This window comes from Nyctereutes procyonoides, unplaced genomic scaffold (genome assembly GCF_905146905.1).
Source record: "Nyctereutes procyonoides isolate TBG_1078 unplaced genomic scaffold, NYPRO_anot_genome, whole genome shotgun sequence".
NCBI lineage: Eukaryota > Metazoa > Chordata > Mammalia > Carnivora > Canidae > Nyctereutes > Nyctereutes procyonoides.
This window is the reverse complement of record NW_026575142.1, coordinates 17,830,525-17,850,844: the sequence shown is the minus strand read 5'-3', so window position 1 is coordinate 17,850,844 and position 20,320 is coordinate 17,830,525. Positions and strand designations below refer to the sequence as shown.

General features: G+C 37.0%; 1 protein-coding gene across 1 annotated transcript in view; it reads left to right on the top strand.

The window, feature by feature from the left end:
• Positions 1–20,320, top strand: part of CERS6 (ceramide synthase 6) — a 294,381-nt gene that overhangs the window by 75,606 nt on the left and 198,455 nt on the right. Inside the window, exon 2 of the mRNA XM_055308130.1 lies at positions 15,924–16,029. Within this exon, the coding sequence (XP_055164105.1) occupies positions 15,924–16,029 (106 nt within the window). The remainder of the gene's footprint in view (positions 1–15,923; positions 16,030–20,320) is intronic.

Genomic DNA, 20,320 nt, shown 5'->3' with positions numbered 1-20,320 from the left:
TGATACAGGGCCTGATCTCACCACCCAGAGATCACCACCTGAGCTGAAACCAAGGGTCAGATGCTTAATTGACTGTGCCACCCAGGTGCCCCAAAAGTCAGCTTTCTTAATCATTCTCTATTACTGTCATTGTGTGAATGATACTACCCTTCATTCTGTCTCATTCTGTTTTTCACAGTTATCTTTGCCTGGTGAAATAGGCACATGATGTAATTGGTGTTAAAATTTGTGTTAGGCTTCAAATTCTTCTGGAGGAGATTTTAGCATATTGGTCGATCATGAGTTTAAATGAAGACCTTTAGGAAACTCTCCTTCATGAATTGCTAAGTCTGTTTTCAAATTCTGTAAAGTCATTGTGGTCCTAGTGATCCACCATCAAACTAAAGGGCACTATCCTTTACCTCTGCACGGTCCCAGAAATCTTCAGTGGTAGATCAGAAGTAAAACCAGGCATCATTTATTGATGATCAAATTTTGTGGTTTTGAGGCACCAGAGGACAATCCCTATGGCATTGATATGTGGGCCAGAACTGTTCGCAGACCTGCGAGCATGTGTAAATAGCAGCAACCAGGCAGAAATGTTGAATGAGTGCAGTTGTTGGAATAGAATGAGAGGGGTGTGTATCGGCATGCATCTCTAACCCCTAAGTGTGTATTTCAAGTCATGGAAACACTGAAGTCTTCTTCTGTAGAACAGTGATAAAATGAGTTTGCTTATCCCTTAGAGATATTTGGAATATTGAGTGAGATGAAATGTGATGAAAATGCATGGTGAACTGTAAGGCACCTGGCAAATGTAGAATGAAAGGATTTAATGCATACAAGGAAGGCTTGGAACTCTTCAAAATCTCGCATTTTGCTTTGGAGCCAACCTTGAGACAGATCTGCCAATAACAAGGTCCTGTAAGACTGTCTGCAGGCCTTGAAGGTCTGCTTGCAGCTCTGTTTTCCTCAGCTGGTCAGCTAAGGAAGATGAGTGATCAGGGGCACTTAAACCCCATCACAGAGAGAGCATGAGGACAGTGACATGGAAGGTTATCTGTAAGAGTGCTGAGGGGTACAGTTGCAAGGAGTTCCAAGGCTCTCTGGCCGAGCTCTTGATTTGTGAGAAGTGTCAAAAGCTGACAGACTAGGCTGGAAGCAGCAGTTAGAGATGGAATTGCCGAAATTGCAGTCAATGAGGTAAAGAGGCAGAGCTGACAGTGACAGATTCTGTGAGGTGCAGTTGTATCCCTGAATGAGAGGTCTAGATGGCATCATTCTTAATGCACAAAGATGAGCAGATTAAAAATAATGCCTTACTTACTTTACATTCGATCCCAAAAGAGGGATTGGACATAATACCTTACTCATACATGTGCAATATTCCAGAGGGGGGATTGACAATTATGGTAATTTTATCAGTATCATAATGAAAATACCAGCTTAGTGGTAATGTGTTAAAGGCTTTCCTAACTACAAGGGTATTTTCATACATAAATAAACATTATATGATTTTTCTTATAAATATTTCTAATGCCTTTTATTATTTTATGCAAAATATAGAGGCGTATTTTTAGTTAAGACACAGTTTCTTTTTATGAACTATATCTGTAAAGGCTAGATTCTTTGCTTCTTGAGTAGTTTCAGTGAGCTCATGATGAAATGTCTGAAGTCCAAAGTTTTTGTTTTTAGAATTCTGGAAATGCATAACAAGGAGAGGCAGTTTTGACATTTCTCAGGTCAACTTGGGTTTTCCAAGGATTTCATCTCATAGCTGATGGCACTTGATGGCCTTCCAGTTTCTGATCTGCAACTCTGACAAGGCTGGTGTGGACTAGATTGACAAGTCCCTTTACTCCAGGTATTTATGATTTAGCTGTAATTTTTAGAATGCTTCTTGTGAATTTTTTTGACAACAACAAAGTCTCTGCCAATGATTTTTTATGAATAAAAGCAGCCATTATCTGAGGGTCTCTTCCACTACCGTAAGGAATAGGATAAAGTTAGATTTCGAAAAGAATCCTTAAAGTCTAAAAAGAACAAAAATTTAAAGTCAGAAAAAGATGGACCAGGAAAGATTTATAGGATCCAGGCTGTTGATTCTTGAAGAGAGAAGAACGCAGAATGATTTAATCAGTGTTTTCGGGTATTTGGGGAGGTTATTGACTGTACCGATCTCTCCAGAGGGCTGAGAAAAGAGGAAATGGGTTTACATTTCAGCAAGAAAAAATTATGCAGGAAGAATATTTCGAGTCAAACATGATGAAAAACTAAAATAGTATACCAAAGGAAGATTTTTCTTTTTTTTCTTTTTCTTTTGAAATAATTATAGATTCACAGGAAATTGCAAAGAAATGTACAGGAGGGTTTCATACCCAAAGGAAGTTTTTGAATGATGTCTTTAGAGAAAAAATCTGGCTTGGAGGAAGAAGGCTAAAGCATGTGACGTAAGAAGCTTTCAAGTTTTCTGTCTCTTTTATGAGTTTTTGCCGTCTTTATGTTCTTCCTGTGACACATTTCTCATGGCAGGTTACCAGTCAGCACAGACCAGAGGTCCTCCTAACATGCAAAATGAATGCTTCTTAGAATGTGAACATTTAAGACTAGCCAATTGAACACCGTGGTATGAGGTTTATAATCATTCTTTCAGTGTTCATATAAAATTTGCAAAGTAGGTTTTATTGTCTCCCATTTTATAAATGTCATAACTAAGGTTCAGAAATATTAAGCAGCTTTCCAAGATTCAGGCTCAGAGCAAATTCGTTGGGGATGTGGGTTTGTTCTAAAGGAATTTGTCTTTCTACTGTATGATGCTATAAAATTGTCTTCTGCATGTACACCACTCTGTGTGCCATCGTCCCCTATCTCTATCCCTTTTCCAATTGGTCTCAAGATGCCAATGATTTAGAAATATTTCCCAGCATGAGATAGATTGTAATTATGGTTTTCATTATATAGATGAGGAAATAGAGAAGTTCTGTGGTGTCTGCAGGCATGGGCAGAAGCAATTTATTTCCTGGTGGCATCTAAAAATTCCCAGTGTATTTATTTAGTGTTGGTAACATTTTTCTTGAAGTAATTTCAAGCAGTTTCATAGTTTCGTATCTTTTGGTGCTCCCGTTGACTTAAATTTCATCCTTTGTCGACTTGACAAGGTACTGAAATGGCATTTTATTTTTATTCCACCTACTGTTTCTCTTCCTTGTCTCATTCACAATGGGGCCCTTTGCTTAAAGAGCTCTATGGAATTAGCTGAAATGCAGCTGCCTCAGGGCTTTCCATATTCAGTTTTTGTGTCATTAAGGTTTTGCATCTTACCTGGCATAGAAATGGTTCTGTTCATCTCTATTTTTAAAGATGTTTATTTTTTACTTTTGGTATTTGAAATCTCATTTTAAGATGTTGAAAATATAGGAAAGCATAAAAAAGAATGTTAAAGTAAGCCACAATCTTTTTACCTGGCAGTAGGCATGGTTAACCTTTTAGCATATTTTCAATTTCTTTTATATGTCAGAAATTTATGTGTCTAATGATCTAACTCATATGTGGAATTTAAGAAACAAAACAGGATCATAGGGGAAGAGAGGAAAAAAATAAAATGACAAAGTCAGGGAGAGACACAAGCTGTAAGAGACTCAATCTAGGAAACAAAACCCTTGTTGGAGGCGGGGAGATTAAGGGATGAGGTAACTGAGTGATGGGCATTAAGTATGTGATGTAACATGGGTGTTATATAAGACTGATGAATCACTGACCTCTACCTCTGAAACCCCAATAATACATTATATGTTAATTAATTGAATTTAAGCATAATTTTAAAAAACTTCTACATATTTGTGAGTAGTTATCATATAAACATTGCCTTACCTTTTGCCTCTGAGCATTTTTTACATTATTAAATATTGATTGAAGGCATTTAAATATTATTTACCCTCAAATATAAAGCATACATACATACAAACCTAAACAATACAGAAAGGTATAAAATGCAGATCAGTCTTATTAATCTAAAAGATTATCATCATTAATAGTTTGGCACTACTCTTCCTAATAAAATTTTTTTAAAGGTTTTATTTATTTATTCATCAGAGACACAGAGAGAGGCAGAGACACAGGCAGGGGGAGAAGCAGGCTCCCCTTGTGGAGCCTGATGCGGGCCTCGATCCCAGGACCCCGGGATCATGACCTGAGCTGAAGGCAGATGCTCAACCACTGAGCCACCCAGGTGCCCCTAAAAGTTTTTTAAGTAAACAAGTCTGGTAATACTTGTTCTGTATCTTGTATTTTACATTTGACTATTATGTCTTGAAGCACAACAAATCTACCTCATTTTAATAACCCTATAGAATTCCATTGTATAGATGTGCCATATTTCCTGTGTATCCTTCAGATAAGTATTTGTTTCCTGCCTTTTTTGTTATTTCAAGCAATATTTTAAAAAAAATTCATATAAAAAAATGCCAGTATATCTGTAGGGTAAATTCCTAGTAGGATATATAACTAGTAAAGCACACAAGAGCTTAGGCATTTTAATAATTTGTTAAGTTCTGGTAAATTGCATTTCTAAGATAGTACCAGTTTGGAGACACATCAGCAGTTTATCAGAGTACCTGTTTTTCTTTACTCCTACTAGTTTTGAAATTTATTCAAATTAAAAAAATTTATGGATGTTACAGGTGAAAATGATAGTGTTTTGATACCAATTTTTAAAAATTAAGTGTGAAGGATCATCTTTTAATATGTTTATTGGTTGTTGTTAATGAATTTTGTATTTATTTACCTCATTTACCATAAGCAGTTTATTGGCATTCTTGTTTCTCCAAATCCTCAGCTATATTTTATATTGTCAGACCCAGCCTGAAGGTTGTAAAGTGGTATTGTTGCATTTTCCTTGTGAGGTTGAATATCACTCTCTATGTTTATTGGTATTTCTATTTTCTGTGATTGCCCATTTTTCTACTGATCATCAAAAATCTTTAAAAATATAAAAATTCAGAATGTAGAGGAGTCTAGAGATTTTCCTATTCAAAACTTTATGACTGATTTCTTTGAAGCTTTGGAAATATTTGCAGGGGTGATCCACAATTACAAGTAGTAAAGATCAAGCACATGGAACAATGGAAAATTATCCTGAGATGACAGTTATTTCAAATCAGTTTGAAGAATTTAATCTTTCATATTCATCTTTGCTTGAATCTGTATTGTAGTAATTGGATTTGACCAGAGTTTTGTACTGTCAGAAAGAGTTTAATGGCTATTTCATGAGAGAGTCTTCACAATAGCAAAATGTGAGAACACTTAGGTTTGTGTAACTATTAAGTACCACATTTTACAAGGGTATGTACTTTCTTGGGAGAAATATTTAGAATGGGGAAATGAAGATTACTGAATATATATGGTGTGACTTAATTTTTAATAAAAATACAGTAAACAAAGGATAAACATGTTTGAAGTGTATGGGGTAGCAGTAGCAAAAGAATGCTCAAATGGCAATAAATGTTTATCTTTGGGTGATGGCATTCCTGGTGATGTTTAATATTATTAGGTGTTTTTTGTTACTTTTACACTTTCTATAGTGTACACCACATTTAAAATCAAGAGTTACAAAAATGAAGGCTCAGTAGAATTTTAATAGTTAATAAGCATTTTTGAGCTCTTGGAGAACATGACTGTTGTATAGTTGGCAATTGTCTTGGCCCTGTCCATAATTCTCTTTTACCCTTAAGTTCATTGTATTTTTATGAACTACACCACCTTTTTCCCCCTGATTTTGTTGCCTAACAACAAAGAAAACACAGAAGAAATACAGTGCTAAACTCTTCTGCTAAAACATGACCATTTTTTATTCTTCAGATTTTGTTGTGTTACATGTTTTGTTTTATAGTTGTCCTTTTAGTATATGTAGCCTGATTTTTATTTTTTTATTATTTTTAAAATTTTATTTATTTAAAAATTTTTATTATTATTTTTAGAGAGGTGAGGGAGGGGCAGAGGGAGAGGGAAAGAGAGAATCATAGCAGGCTCTACATGCCCAGCACCGAGCCTATGAGATGGGGCTTCATCTCAGAACCCTGAGGTCATGACCTGAGCCAAAATCAAGAGTCAGATGCTTAACTAACTGAGCCACCCAGGAGCCTCTAAACTTATTTTTTAAATTGCAGTATAATTAACGTACAGTGTTATATTCATTTCAGGTCTACATTATAATAATTCAACATTTCTATACATCACTCACTGCTCATCATAACTGTACTCTTTAATCCCCATCACCTATTTCGTCCATCCACCCATTTCCCCTCTGGTAATCATCTGTTTGTTCTCTATAGTTAAGAGTCTGTTTTTTGGTCTCTTTCTTTGTTTTGATTCTTAAATTCCACGTATGAGTGAAATCATACTGTTTTTGACTTTCTCTGGCTGACTGATTTCACTTAACATTATGCCTTCTAAATCCATTCTTGTTGTAAATGTATAGCTTGCTTTATTTTATTATTTAATTTATGTTAAATCTAATTTATTATTATTTATATTTTTATTTATTTTTTTAGAAAGAGAGAGTACACATGCATGTACAAGCTGGGATGGGAGGGGCAGAGGGAGAAAGAGAGAGAATCCCAAGCAGGCTCCCTGCCCAGCATGGTGCCTAACATGGAACTCTGTCTCACGACCCCAAAATCATGACTTAAGCCAAAATCAAGAGTCAGATGTTTAACTGACTGAACTACCCAGGCACCCCTATAGCTTGCTTTCTAAAATTACTTTTGTATTATAAATTTTCATGGTCCACATAGTTTATGTATTCTTTTAAATAGCTAGTATTGTTACATGGAGGTTTTGTACTCTAATTTACTTAAACATGAAACATTGAGGTCATCTTATCCTAGGGTTCGTTGATTTGTTCTTTCCTTCTTTAAATATTTTTATTTTATTTTTTATTTTTGGAGAGAGCATGTGAACAGGGGTTGGGGGGTGGGGGTGGTGAACAGAGGGTGAGGGAGAGAGACAATCTCCAGCAGACTCTGCTGAGCATGGAGCTTGATCTCATGATCCTGAGATGATGACCTGAGCTGAAATCAAGAATCAGACACTTAACCAACTGAGCCACCCAGGTGCCACACACCCCCCAGGGGGCTTATTTCTTGAACCACCTCAGTTATATTCCTTCCTCAGGACCTTTGCCCTTGACTGCTCTTCCGTCCATAATGCTCTTCCCCATTTATCTTCCTGGTTTATTCCCTTACCTCCATCAGGAATCTATTCACCTTCTTAGCAGCCTTCCCTGACCAGTCTGTTAAACATTGCAGCCCCATCCTATCCTTTTAATAAGCAGGCTTTAGTTTCCTCTCTAGTACTTTTTACTGTCTGGTGTAATATACACTGCTGTATTTATTTTTTATCCCCTTTCCCCCACTAGAATGTAAGCTCCATAAAAGGGACTTTGTTTACTGCTACATTCCCACCACTTAGAGCAAAACTGACACATCGAAGGTGCTCAGTGAGTCATTTGTTAGTGAATCATTATGTTCTTTACTATTTTTCCCTATTATAAATAAAATGCATGGAAGTCATTATGCTTATGGCTCTTTTTCTTTTTTGACAGATTTTCTTAGATAAATACCTTAAAGTGGGTTTACTGAGTAAAAGTATATAATATCACAAAATTTTAATGAGGTGTCTTTAATCAACTTACCTTTTTTATTTATAAAGGGAAATACTGTTTTTATGAATAGGTTATGCTAGGATTAGCTGGGGTTAAATCTTATCTAAGCCATTTACTTCAAGTTTTAAGACCTTGGGCAGATCCTGTATATCTTTGAGATATACTTTATATTTCCATAAAATGAGACTAAAATTTAGTTCAGAAAGTTTTTATTGGGCTTAAAAAACATAAAACCTTGCAAAACACTTGGCGCATAGTAACTGTCAATAAGCATCAGTCTCCTGTCTCCATATTGATCTTTCCAGTAAATATTTGTTTTCTTGAAACATTTTATTTTAGGATTATGGAACACAGTCATACATACATGCCTGCTTGTACAGACACAGGTGTACTTGTATGTCTGAACGTGTACCTACATACTAACTTTCAAAATTTGATCCATACCGGTCTTAGAAGTTTTAAATTTTTAATACTGTGATTCTAGCCACAGTATACCATTATTGATGAATATTGGAGTCTATGGAAGTGTTGGTAGTCAAGCAGTGGATTGAAGCAATCACCTCTCCAGAGTTGTCCTTTCTTGGAATGCTTACTTGTCCATAATCAGATTCCTTTCCAGCACTGTCGGGGTGGAATATATGTTATTTCATCAATTATTAATTGGTCGCAGTTCCAAGTACCTTTGTATTTGCTAACATATTTGTCATTTCTGATGTTCTCCATTCACTCCTAAAGATTTAGGTTTTCCTGTGGTTGTGCTTCCTTTCAGCCTAAAGAACTTCCTTTAGTATTCTTGAAGTAGAGGTCTGGTGCCAGACAAATTGCCTTAGTTTTCCTTTCACCATTCTGTGAAGGATGATTTTGCCCAACATAGGATTTTGGGGTGACCAGTTTCCCCTCCCCCCCAGCACTTTAAAGATGTTGTTTCATTATCACTGAGACACCATAAGGTCTGGTGAGAAGTCCATTGTCTTTCAAATCATTGTTTCCTGTATATAATGTGCCATTTTTGTCTGGTGACTTTTTTCTTTTCTCTTTTCTTTTCTTTTCTTTTCTTTTCTTTTCTTTTCTTTTCTTTCTTTCTTTCTCTTCTCTTCTTTCTCTTCTCTTCTCTTCTCTTCTCTTCTCTTCTCTTCTCTTCTCTTCTCTTTCTTTCTTCTCTTCTCTTCTCTTCTCTTCTCTTCTCTTCTCTTCTCTTCTCTTCTCTTCTCTTCTCTTCTCTTCTCTTCTTTTTTTTAAATTTTATTTATTTGAGAGAGAGAGTGTGTGTGCATAAGCAGAGGGAGGGACCAAGGGGGAGGGAGAAGCATACTCTCCACTGAGCAAGGAGCCCGATGTGGGGCAATCTTGGAACTCTGGGGTCATGACCTGAGCCAAAGGCAGATGCCTAATTGACTGAGCCAGGTGCCCCATTTGGTGATTTTCAATATTTTCTCTTTATATTTGGTTTTCTTCACTTCAGACTTATTCTTTTGGGGTTCTTGAGCTTCTTGAATCTGTTTATCTTTTATTACATTTGGGAAGTTGCAAACTATATTTTTTCTTTTTTCTTTTTTAAAAAGATTTATTTATTCATGATTGACAGAGAGAGAGAGAGAGAGAGAGAGAGAAAGAGAAAGGCAGACACACAGGCAGAAGGATAAGCAGGCTCCATGCATGGAGCCCGATGTGGGACTTGATCCCAGGACCCCAGGATCACACCCTGGGCTGAAGGCAGTGCTAAACTGCTGAGCCACCCAGGCTGCCCTGTATTTTTTTTTTTAATATCTTCTTTTTCTTCCCCACTCTGTCTCCTTCTTTTCTTGAAACCCAAATTACCCATATATTAACCTTTTGAAATTTTTCCATAGGCCCTCAAAGTCTGTTTTTCCATTGTTTTTTTTTTTCTCCTCTTTTTCAGATTGCATGGTTTCTATTGACTTACCTTCAAGTTCACTGAATATCTTTGTATGTCTTTTCCCATAAGTGTGGGTCATATTTTCCTTTGCTCTTAATCAATGTATTAGATTGATCCTGGAGTTTGAAGGTTAAATTTTGGAGATTCTCAGGTTTTTATTTTAATACTGCCCTGAAAAGTGTTGATGTTTTGTGTTAACAGGTGATTTACTTAGTTGGATTCAAATTGTAGCCTATCATGCCTGCAGTGAATAGTGGCTTTGGCCTCAGTTCAGTTCTTTAAATCTTAGCTCCTGGCTGCTTTCAGTTTACCTTGTACATACATAGTTCACAGGTCAGCCAGAACTTGGCTTGTTTATATACGGAATTAGGGAGTGGCTTCTCTGGCTTTTCCCCTTTCATGGTTCCCTAGACACTCTGATTTTTCTCAGGCTCCTTCCTGTGGTTCCTGCAGCTAGAGAGTGTGTTTTTCTATCAGTGTTTCATCTACTACTGTGACTGTGTCTATTCTCAGGGCAGAGCTGCAAAATAAACATAAATAAATAGACAGGGAACTTACTCTCTGCTGGTAGCTTCGCCTACCCTTTTTTTTTTTTAAGATTTTATTTATTCATGAGACACACACACACAGAGAGAGAGAGAGAGAGAGAATGGCAGAGACACAGGCAGAGGGAGAAGCAGGCTCCATGCAAGGAGCCTGATGTGAGACTTGATCCCAGGACTCCAGGATCATGCCCTGGGCGGATGCCAGGCACTAAACCGCTGAGCCACCCAGGGATCCCGCTCCTACCTTTAACTCCTCTCCAAAGTCTACTTGCTTTTATTCATTCTCCTAAGTCCCTAGGCAGTTTAGTTTAAGGGGGATTAGTATGTTATACAGAGTTTTTAAAGATGAAAAAAATCAGTGTATTAGAACCTCATTCTTCACATAAAAACTATTTTAGTCCTCATTGTGGATTTATTATAGCAAGTCAAAAATACTTAAAGGTATAGACAAATCCCACAATGAAGCACTAAAGCTAATGAAATAAATTCTGCTTATCATCTTTTTAAAGTTGTCTTTTTTAGTAATAGAGATAATCCAGTTTCACATTTTTTTCTGTGCTCCATCTCTTTTTCTTTTTTAAATTTTTTATTTAAATTCCAGTTAGCGAATATACAGTGTTATATTAGTTTCAGGTGTACAGTATAATGATTCAGCACTTCTGTACATCCCATTTACACATCACAGCAAGTGTCCTCCTTAATCCTCATCCCCTATTTCATCCATACGTATCCCCAACCACCTCCCCCCTGGTAACCATCAGTGTGTTCTCTATAATTAAGGGTCTGTTTCCTTGGCTTGCCTCTCTCTCTCTTTTATTACTTTGATCATTTATTTTGTTTCTTGAATTCCACATATGAGTGAAATCATGTGGTATTTGTATTTCTCTGACTGGCTTGTGTCACTTAGCATTATGCTGTCTCTAGCTCCATCCTTATTGTTGCAAATAGCAAGATTTCATTCTTTTTTATGGCTGAGGAATATTCCATTGTGTAAATATACCACATCTTCTTTATCCATTCATTACTTGATGGATACTTGGGCTGTTTCTATAATTTGGCTATTATAGATAGTTCTCCTATAAACATTGGGATGCGTGTATACCTTTGAATTAGTATTTTTATATTCTTTGGGTAAATACCTGGTAGTGTAATTACTGGGTCATAGAGTAGTTCTATTTTTAACTTTTTGAGGAGCTCCATACTGCAAAAACAGAATTTTTCTAATTATTTTTTTAATTGAAATCTTCCTTGAGATTGTTGCAAATTCACATGCAATTATAAGAAGTAATACACTGAAAGTTCATGTACTCTTTATCCAGTTTCCTCCAATAGTAACATTTTACAAAATTATAGTATATTACAACCAGGATGTTTACAGTTATAAAATCTGCTGAACTTATTCAGATTTCTCCAGATGTACTAATGCTCATTTGTGCGTCCATGTGTGTATGTGTGTGTGTGCATGTGTGATTTAATTCTATACATTCATATCATGTGTAGGTTTCTGTATACTCCACTGTAGTCTTACAACTATTTTGAAAAGTGCAGGAAATGCTAGAGTTGGAAAGAACTGAAAGTTTCTGGCCGTGTTCCCCACTGAAGAGTACATGGTATTAAGTGATTAGAACTAATATTTACCCTTTAAACATGTTTTATTTTTAAAATTAATTTCCTTTAACATATTATAAACATTTTTTTAATTATAAACATTTTGAGTACAGTAATCACTTTGTGTTTTGTTGTACCTTTATCCACATCCCAGCCCAGAGCTTACTTTGGTGCTCTGTGCAAAGATGTTTAATTCATGTTTAAAATACAAATATAGGGATGCCTGGGTGGCTTAGCAGTTTAGTGTCTGCCTTTGGCTCAGGTCGTGATCCCAGGGTCCTGGGATCGAGTCCTGCGTCAGACTCCCCATGGGGAGCCTGCTTCTCCCTCTGCCTTTCTCTCTGTGTCTCTCTCGTGTATAAGTTAATCTAAAAAAATAAAAAATAAAAAAATACAAATACATGTTGTTAAACGGAATTAAAAAGTAGAAATGTCTTAGGCATTTTCTCTTTTAAATTGAGAATAGTATTTTTCAAAGCTCACATCCTTATTATGTTTCCTTGCACATATGTTCTACTACATGAAAGGACTTTATGAATGTTTGATCTTGTGAAGGCAGTGTTGCTACCTTTGATAAAAAAGTAATTAGGTGAGCATTTCCTGGTAAAGGTAATCATCAAAGTTTGGAAGTACATGTTTCCTTTTAACTATTGTATTTGGAGGTAGGCCCCCTCCCCCTGTTCCCCATCTATCTCTGTGTCGCTCCAGACCTGTGAAAGACAACTTCGGTGAATTTATTTCTGTTAGAGCCAGCATTGAAGAAAAAAAAAAAAATCCAGCTTTTCTCTAATGGACTATAACAACAGGTAACAAAACGACAGTAGTTGTGTCATGGGTTTCATTTGGTATTTAATACTGTCTCTGAAAAAACAAAATGCCCAGGAGTGATTCACAAATTCTTTTTTTTTGTTGTTGTTGTTTTGATTCACAAATTGTTTGGAGAATAAGCACAAATAAAATTTTTGTATTTTCATATAATTAGGGATACTATTAGGAAAATAAAAAAAACATATCTTCTCTTATTTGAGACTTCAAATTAGATGTTTTCTGCCTATCTTGTGAAGTTTTTTAAATCTTGGAAATTAAGTGTCTGGCTGTGCATACTCGATAAATTGAAATGGGAACGCCTAGTGAGGGGTAATAGAGCTAACACCAGTACAATGTGTGTAGCTTCGACTGAGGCAAGTGATTACTCTATCTGATGACCCTTGTCTTTTTCAATTGCCTGTTTAGGTTTCTGTGCTTGTTTGCTTGGTACTGTTAGAATGTGTTGGGTAGACATGGTATGGCACAGTGTAGCTGAAGCTTCTCTGGGCCCAGAGAAGTCACGATGTGTAAATAGTATATGATCTGAAACCATACAGATGTCGCACATCAAAAGTTTTGGACAAAGAAACCATGTGACATCATGTTTTAACATATATGTGTATTTGTACATGCAATTTATATACACATATGTAGCTATTATTAAATTTCCATGTATATGGGTAGATTGAGGCACAGAGAGATTTCTGCAGCTATGATGGCACAGCCAGATAGTGGTAGAGATTATTTCCACTCTATCCTTTGGAATTCACTTTAAAAATCGGTTTACAGAGCAACATATTGATAATTTTGATTACCAAAATTTGATAAGTTTGGTGATCATGGAATATGCCTTCTTCAAGATGCTGTTGCATTTGTTCTTGAAATTTAGAGAAGAGTTTTTAAGAAGTGGTTTGAAGCTTAAGAAGAGGAGAAATGTGTAAGGCATTGTATTGCATAATAGATATTAAAAAATCTTTTGGAATGTGTTTTCTGAGTTACTGCAGAATGATAGCAACGCTGAAGAAGTGGCTTTTGAATAAATTCTGTTGACTGAATTTCTTGACTCTCTTACTGCTTGCCCACTCGTTGTGGGCCTCACAGAGAAGGTCTGTTAACTTGTAAACAGCACTCAAAACAGTGGTAGCAACAATGAAGACATATTTACTAAAGATAACCAGTTGATCACGTTTCTTAATCTCCTTATGTGTAAGCCTAGGCGTTGTCATGGTGTATGCAGAGGTGAAACTATCATCCTCTGCATTTAGACTCTTAACTCTTTAGAAGATAGAAAACAGACCATGTACTAGAATAGAAGGATATTACAAGGATGATGGCAAATTCAGAAAGGAAATTTGAACATTGTTTTAGAAGTTGTGGGGATGGGGAAGAAGAGAGAAGGCTGGGGAGAAATCCAGCAGGGAAGATAAAGGCAACCCATGATGAATTGATGTTGGCCCTTATACCAATTTAATATTGCTATTTTACCTTTTTTCCCCACTCTTGCTGGACCTTGTAATGTATCTTTTCACACTTCTATCAAAGAGGAGGCAAAAAACCACAAAGCAGGAAACTTTGTCAAGAAAACAAGTTCTAGGGCAGCCCTGGTGGCTTAGCAGTTTAGCACCACCTTTAGCCCAGGGCCTGATCCTGGAGACCCAGCATCAAGTCCTGTGTTGGGCTCCCTGCATGGAGCCTGCTTCTCTCTCTGCGCCGCCCCCCCCCCCCATGAATAAATATAATCTAAAAAAATAAAAAAAAGAAAAGAAAACAAGTTCTGGACTCTCTTCCATGGGCATTACCCATCACACTTCATCCCCACCCCACCCCCCCACTAGCTCTGGCCATAGTTTCATGATTATTCATAGTAAAGACCCAGAATGAAAAAGATTACATTTCTCTTTAAGAAGGTGGGGGAATAGGTAATATATCTTAGAACACTTTACATTAAAAAGAACTGAGAACGCAAGTTTGGGGAAAACTTCAGATTCTAGAACACTTACGTACTGGGGAGGGGTGGTTAGTCCTTCTTCCTAACTTTGTCTCAGAGAGCCCAGTGAAACAGGTATTTTTTTTTTTTTTTGCAATGAAACGGTTATTATATCACATTTTCTGTATATATCTTTCCTGGTTTAGGCTTGCATGTACAGCACTCCATTTTCCTGTTTGAATAAATGTCTTCTCTTTAACTTGAAATAGGATCCAGTAGGGTATTATGTGGTGTATATATGTAAACTTCATTAGTCCCACTTAAAAAAATTCCTTTGTCTACTATCCTTTAATCTCATCAACTAATATTAAAGAGGCTTCCTGATCTGTTTTGTACATTTATCAGTTGTTGCCTTCGGCCAACATTAAATTAATTTGGGTAATGCTTTCATCGGATATTATATTATACTGTATTAGTAGAAAATGTTAGAGGGTGGGAGGGTGAGGGGATGGGTAACTGGGTGACAGGCACTGAGGAGGGCACTTGATGGGATGAGCCCTAGGTGTCAAACTATATGTTGGCAAATTGAATTTAAATAAAAAATAAATGTTAGATGTCATTACTGAAGAGAAACAATCACAAAACCTTATTTCTTGAACATTTAGTCTAAAACAGCTCTTAAGGTTGTAAGTACTTAAAAAAAAAGCTTTAGAGATGTCACCATACCTTTGGCACTCCATGCCCTCCCTCTCCTATTCCTTCAGTGCCTCATTCACATATCAAACATGACCAGAAATGAAGCTATGTCTTTGCATTCTTCTTGACATAGTCATTTGCTTAGGATAAAACAGTGTAGCAGATGTTTGTAATTTTTGCAGACTTTTCAACTTGTCTGGGACATCATACTGTCTGACATCGTTCATTACTCTGTATGAGACACGAATAACCATAAAGCAGGAATTTTGAGAAGCCATGAGGAATTGGGGCTGAATATAGTGTGCTTTGATTATAGAGACAAAAATGGCCAATTTTATGATGTAGAGGTGATCAAAGGTACATTTTCCATGTATAATCAGATGGTTAGTAAATACTTTCTCACAAATACTTTTTCACAGCAAAAATACATGAGCAATGACAATTGTTAGCCGGATGTTAGTAAGAAAAACTTAAATCATTTTAAAACGATTTTTATCTGTTTCACTTCTGTACTTACATATGTGATTTGGTAGTCTTTTTACCTGTTCAGTCTTATGAGAACTTAAGGATCAGGAGATTTAAATGTTTTAAAAGGATTTCTTTTTTACTGTTACTGTTGGAGGACTAAAAGAAAGAAAGTTAAACTGGCTTTACAGTGACCAACGTATGAGTATTAGTAGTGTCCGCTCAGCACTTTGTTGGGACAGTTGAGTAATACATAGTTAATTGGTGACATTAAGAGCAGTTATAGAAAGAATGACTTCCTCTGACCTTTTCTTTTCTTTCTTTTTTTTTTTTTTAAAGATTTGTAGCCAAACCATGTGCCATAGCCCTCAACATCCAGGCCAATGGACCACAAATTGCCCAGCCAAATGCCATTCTGGAAAAGGTCTTCACTGCAATTACGAAGGTATGATTATCTTTTTGTATGGTTTGAATTATCATGACCATCATTCTTAATCTGTATTTGATCCCTGCTCTCCTGAGTTTGAGAACTAATTGCCCATCCTCATGCTCGAAAGAAGCTGGGTAGAAGCTGAATAATAGTGGGCATGTTTGAGACCTGTTTGTTTACTCTAACATTGATTTTAGATGCTTGTCTATAAAGAACAGTCTAGATTAGATACTGATTAGTCTAATTCTGTGCCTCTCTTAATCTCACATGACATGAAACAGCATGTATAACAGTTGGATAGGATTTTGTGGGGATGACAAGGTAGACCTGAGGAATATAATTAATGTACAGACGCACCTTAGAAATATTGTGGGTTTGGTTTGAGACCACTGCAATAATGCAAATATTACAATAAGATGAGGCAAATGAATTTTTTGGTTTCTCAGTACATATAAAAGTCATGCTTACACTGTACAGTAGTCTGTTAAGGGTTCAATAGCATTATGTCTAAAAAATGTATACTTTAATTTAAAAATATTTTATTGCTAAAATGCCAACCATCATCTGAGCTTTCAGCACGTTGTAATGTTTTTGTTGGTAGAAGTTCTTGTCTGCATGTTGACGGTTGCTGAGTGATCAGGGTGGTGGTTGCTGAAGTTTGGGGTGATTGTGGCAACTTCCTAAAATAAGACAGTAATAAAGTTTGCTGCATTGGTTGACTCTTCCTTTGTGAAAAATTTCTCTGTAGCATGGATAGCATGAATAGCAATGCTGTTTGATGTCATTTTACCTTTCTTTCAAAAGTGGAATCTATCCTCTCAGGCCCCACTGCTGCTTTATCAACTAAGTTTACATAATATTCTAAATCTTTTCTTGTCATTTCAATAATCTTTGCAGCATCTCACCAAGGGGAAATTTCATTTTAAGAAACCACTTTCTTTGTTCATTCATAAGAAGCAACTTCTTATCCATTAAGGTGTTATCAAGAGATGGCAGCAATTCAAATATAATACTAATCAAAAGGTTGGAAATATTGAAGAGTTACCAAACCATGAGACAGAAACACATAATGAGCAAATGCCATTAAAAAAAAAAAGGCAATGATAGACTTATTTGATGCAGGGTTGCCACACACTTTCAATATGTAAAAAATGCCGTGATTTGCAAAGTGCAATAAATGAAGTGCAATAAAATGTGGTACGCCTGCAGGTGTGAGAAAAAGTGCCCATTTGCTTATAGCATTGTCTTTCTGTTTCTGCAGTTATGGTTCATAGGCAGATGTAAACAAAAGAGGGAACAATTGAAGAACAGCAGAGTTGCAACATGAAAGAATGAAGGACAAGGGTCTGGAGAGTTTTAAGTCACAGATTCACTGTAGAGAAAATAGGAAAAGAGATAATCGTTGTGGTGAGTTAAAGTCCAAAGTAGGATCTGGGGGAGCAGAGCAGGGCAGGGTGCAGATAGTTGCTCCTCAGCTGATAGATAACACTTAAGAATGAAGAAGGGTTGGGACTAAGGTTGGTGGCTTAGTGGTTGAGCATCTGCCTTTGGCTCAGGTCGTGATCCCATGGTCCTGGGATTGAGTCCCACATTGGGCTCCCCACAGGGAGCCTACTTCTCCCTCTGCCTTTGTCTCTGCCTCTTTCTGTGTCTCTCATGAATAAATAAATAAAATCTTAAAAAAAATAAAATAAAAAGGAGGGAGGAGAAAGATGGAAGCCACAAACCCTCCATCTCAGGCCATGAGGAAGCACATCATAGCATTCAAGTATCTTCTTACATGTTTCTCTACCTTGTCCTCTTGTGTGGACAAGAAAGAAGACCAGGAAAAGTGTAACATTCTAGGAGAAGTGTTGTTGTCAGTATATTAGATGATTCATTTCCCCTTTTTCATTTTTCTGGGACAATTACTCAGGCTTCTAAAATGTGATTTGACAGTATTAAGTTTTATTCCTGTTCTGGTATTTGTATTGTTAACCATTTACATTCCTTGTTTCTTGTCTGAAACCTGTTAATTCAAATATTCAAACATTTTTGTTTATTTTATCGTCTTTATTTCTGTTACGATTCTCTAAGATTCCCCTCCCCCCCACCAAATGGTATTTTTCCTGGAGTGGTAGAAGAAAACACTAGGTATTTTTTTATACCTCTGCTAGGAAGAAGAGAAGAATGTATGAGATTTTACAAAAAGCTCTTCTGCTAGTATTATAGGAAGATTAAATTACAAAGTTTTAACCTGAAGGGGCACAATACAGTACTTAAGGGAGAAAATATTAAGAAAAAACTTGTATTTTCGTTTAACATACCAATTTACTGTAAGAGACACTTCTTTCCCTCTGAAACAGCAGAAGGGTAGGAAGTTATCAGGTTTTTTAAAAATGAGATTATAATATATTTGTATTTACCTTGTGAAGTACTCAAAATGCATAATGAAATGAGTTTTCTACCCAAATGTTATGTCTCCCTTTAGAAACTCTGCAGTGGACATTTTATTCCCTTGCCTTATGTTTATTATGGTTACTGGAGAAATTTACCCCATAAAGATAATAAAAGGATTTTGCACTCAGGTTGACAGCTCTAGAGGATATTTGCTTCTAGCAAATAATTTTAATCATATTCTCTTAGTTTCCAAGGTGATTCTCTGGACATTTTTACATGATTAGAGGAGAAGCCTCATGTGTTAAATAAAATGTAGCAAAAGTTGGAACATTATTTCCTTGAATTCTTTATAGTTGTCCAGTGTTATTTATGATATAAGAAAGTAACAGGTCAGTTGACCAGAATAGGAGTAGCAGGACTTGGAGAGTCTCAGAGTATTTGTATGTGTTTGAGTGATCATCCACCAACCTGGCCTTGACTGTGGTTCTAGATCACCTTTGGAGTAGGGCATGGTTATCATCTTTCAAATGTGTAGGGATGCACTCTCAAAATGCTTAAAATCTGCTCTGTATATATAGGATTGGCTACATAATTTGTGGAGTCAGTGCAGAATGAAAATGCAGGGCCTCTTTTTTATTTGCAGAGCCTCCTTTTTAAAAAGTATGAAAAAGGGATCCCTGGGTGGCGCAGCGGTTTGGCGCCTGCCTTTGGCCCAGGGCGCGATCCTGGAGACCCGGGATCGAATCCCACGTCGGGCTCCCGGTGCATGGAGCCTGCTTCTCCCTCTGCCTATGTCTCTGCCTCTCTCTCTCTCTCTCTCTCTCTCTCTCTCTCTCTCTCTCTCTCTCTCTCACTGTGTGCCTATCATAAATAAATAAATAAAAAAAATAAAAAGTATGAAAAAAATACCCTTCAAGGCATAAAATTATAAAGCTTTTTCTTTTCTTCCATAGGTTCTTTTTCTTGACTTGTCAAGGTCAAGGTATTTTGGTATTTGCTATTCAATGTCTTGCTCCCTCAGGCATGGGGATACTTAGGAAAAGCAAGTACAGAACCTCACGGGTACCTGGGACCCAGTCCTCTGACTTTGTGTACACGGAGCTCACCACCTGCTGAGTATTGTCTCTTGCCAGTCACTAGGCTGACATGCCTGCCCTTCTCTGGCCAGAGGTGGAGAAATTGAGACAAGTTTCTTCCCTTTCCATGAGCCTACTGCCCTAACCCACAGTGTACAGTTAACTCCCAAGGGTATTGCAATCTCTACATCAGGACATACTTGGTACCTGGATTGGGGTGAGCAAGAGGCTCATCCCCATTGATTCACCCATCAAATACAGTACCCAGCCTAGGGTGCAGGTGGCTGCCTCCGCGTCCCACACTGAGACACTGTGGGGTACGCACACCTGACTCTAGTGTTTTCCATGCTTGCACCTGAGGCAGCAGTAGTCACTAGGCAGAGTGGGAAGGGGGAGGAGGCTTCAGGAGCTTGGGGAGTCGGGACAGAGAAATAAGTTCCCCAGAACTTGTCTAGGGGGAATGGTAGGACTGACTGTGTGTGAGCCAAGACTGAGCCCCTGACACATGTTCTTCTGTCTCATTGGACTTAATATACAAAATACCAATTCCATGACAAAATTATTAAGAATTTGGATAGCAGCCATAGAGCTTGAAACCCCAAAGCAAGGACCTTTCTGAATGTGGATCTCTTTATGGACACACTGGTCACATGCCCTGACTGTGTAGTTCTCATCTATGTAATTATCTGATGAATTTGCACCCCTTTGTGTTAACAGTCTTTCTTTTTGAGGTAATGTCTGTCTATTTTTCTGTATACTTGGTATAAATAAATTAGAGTGTGTGTAGAGTTGTTTACTTATGTATGTTTATTTACATTTTGGGAATTGTCCTGCCATATTATTGGCACATA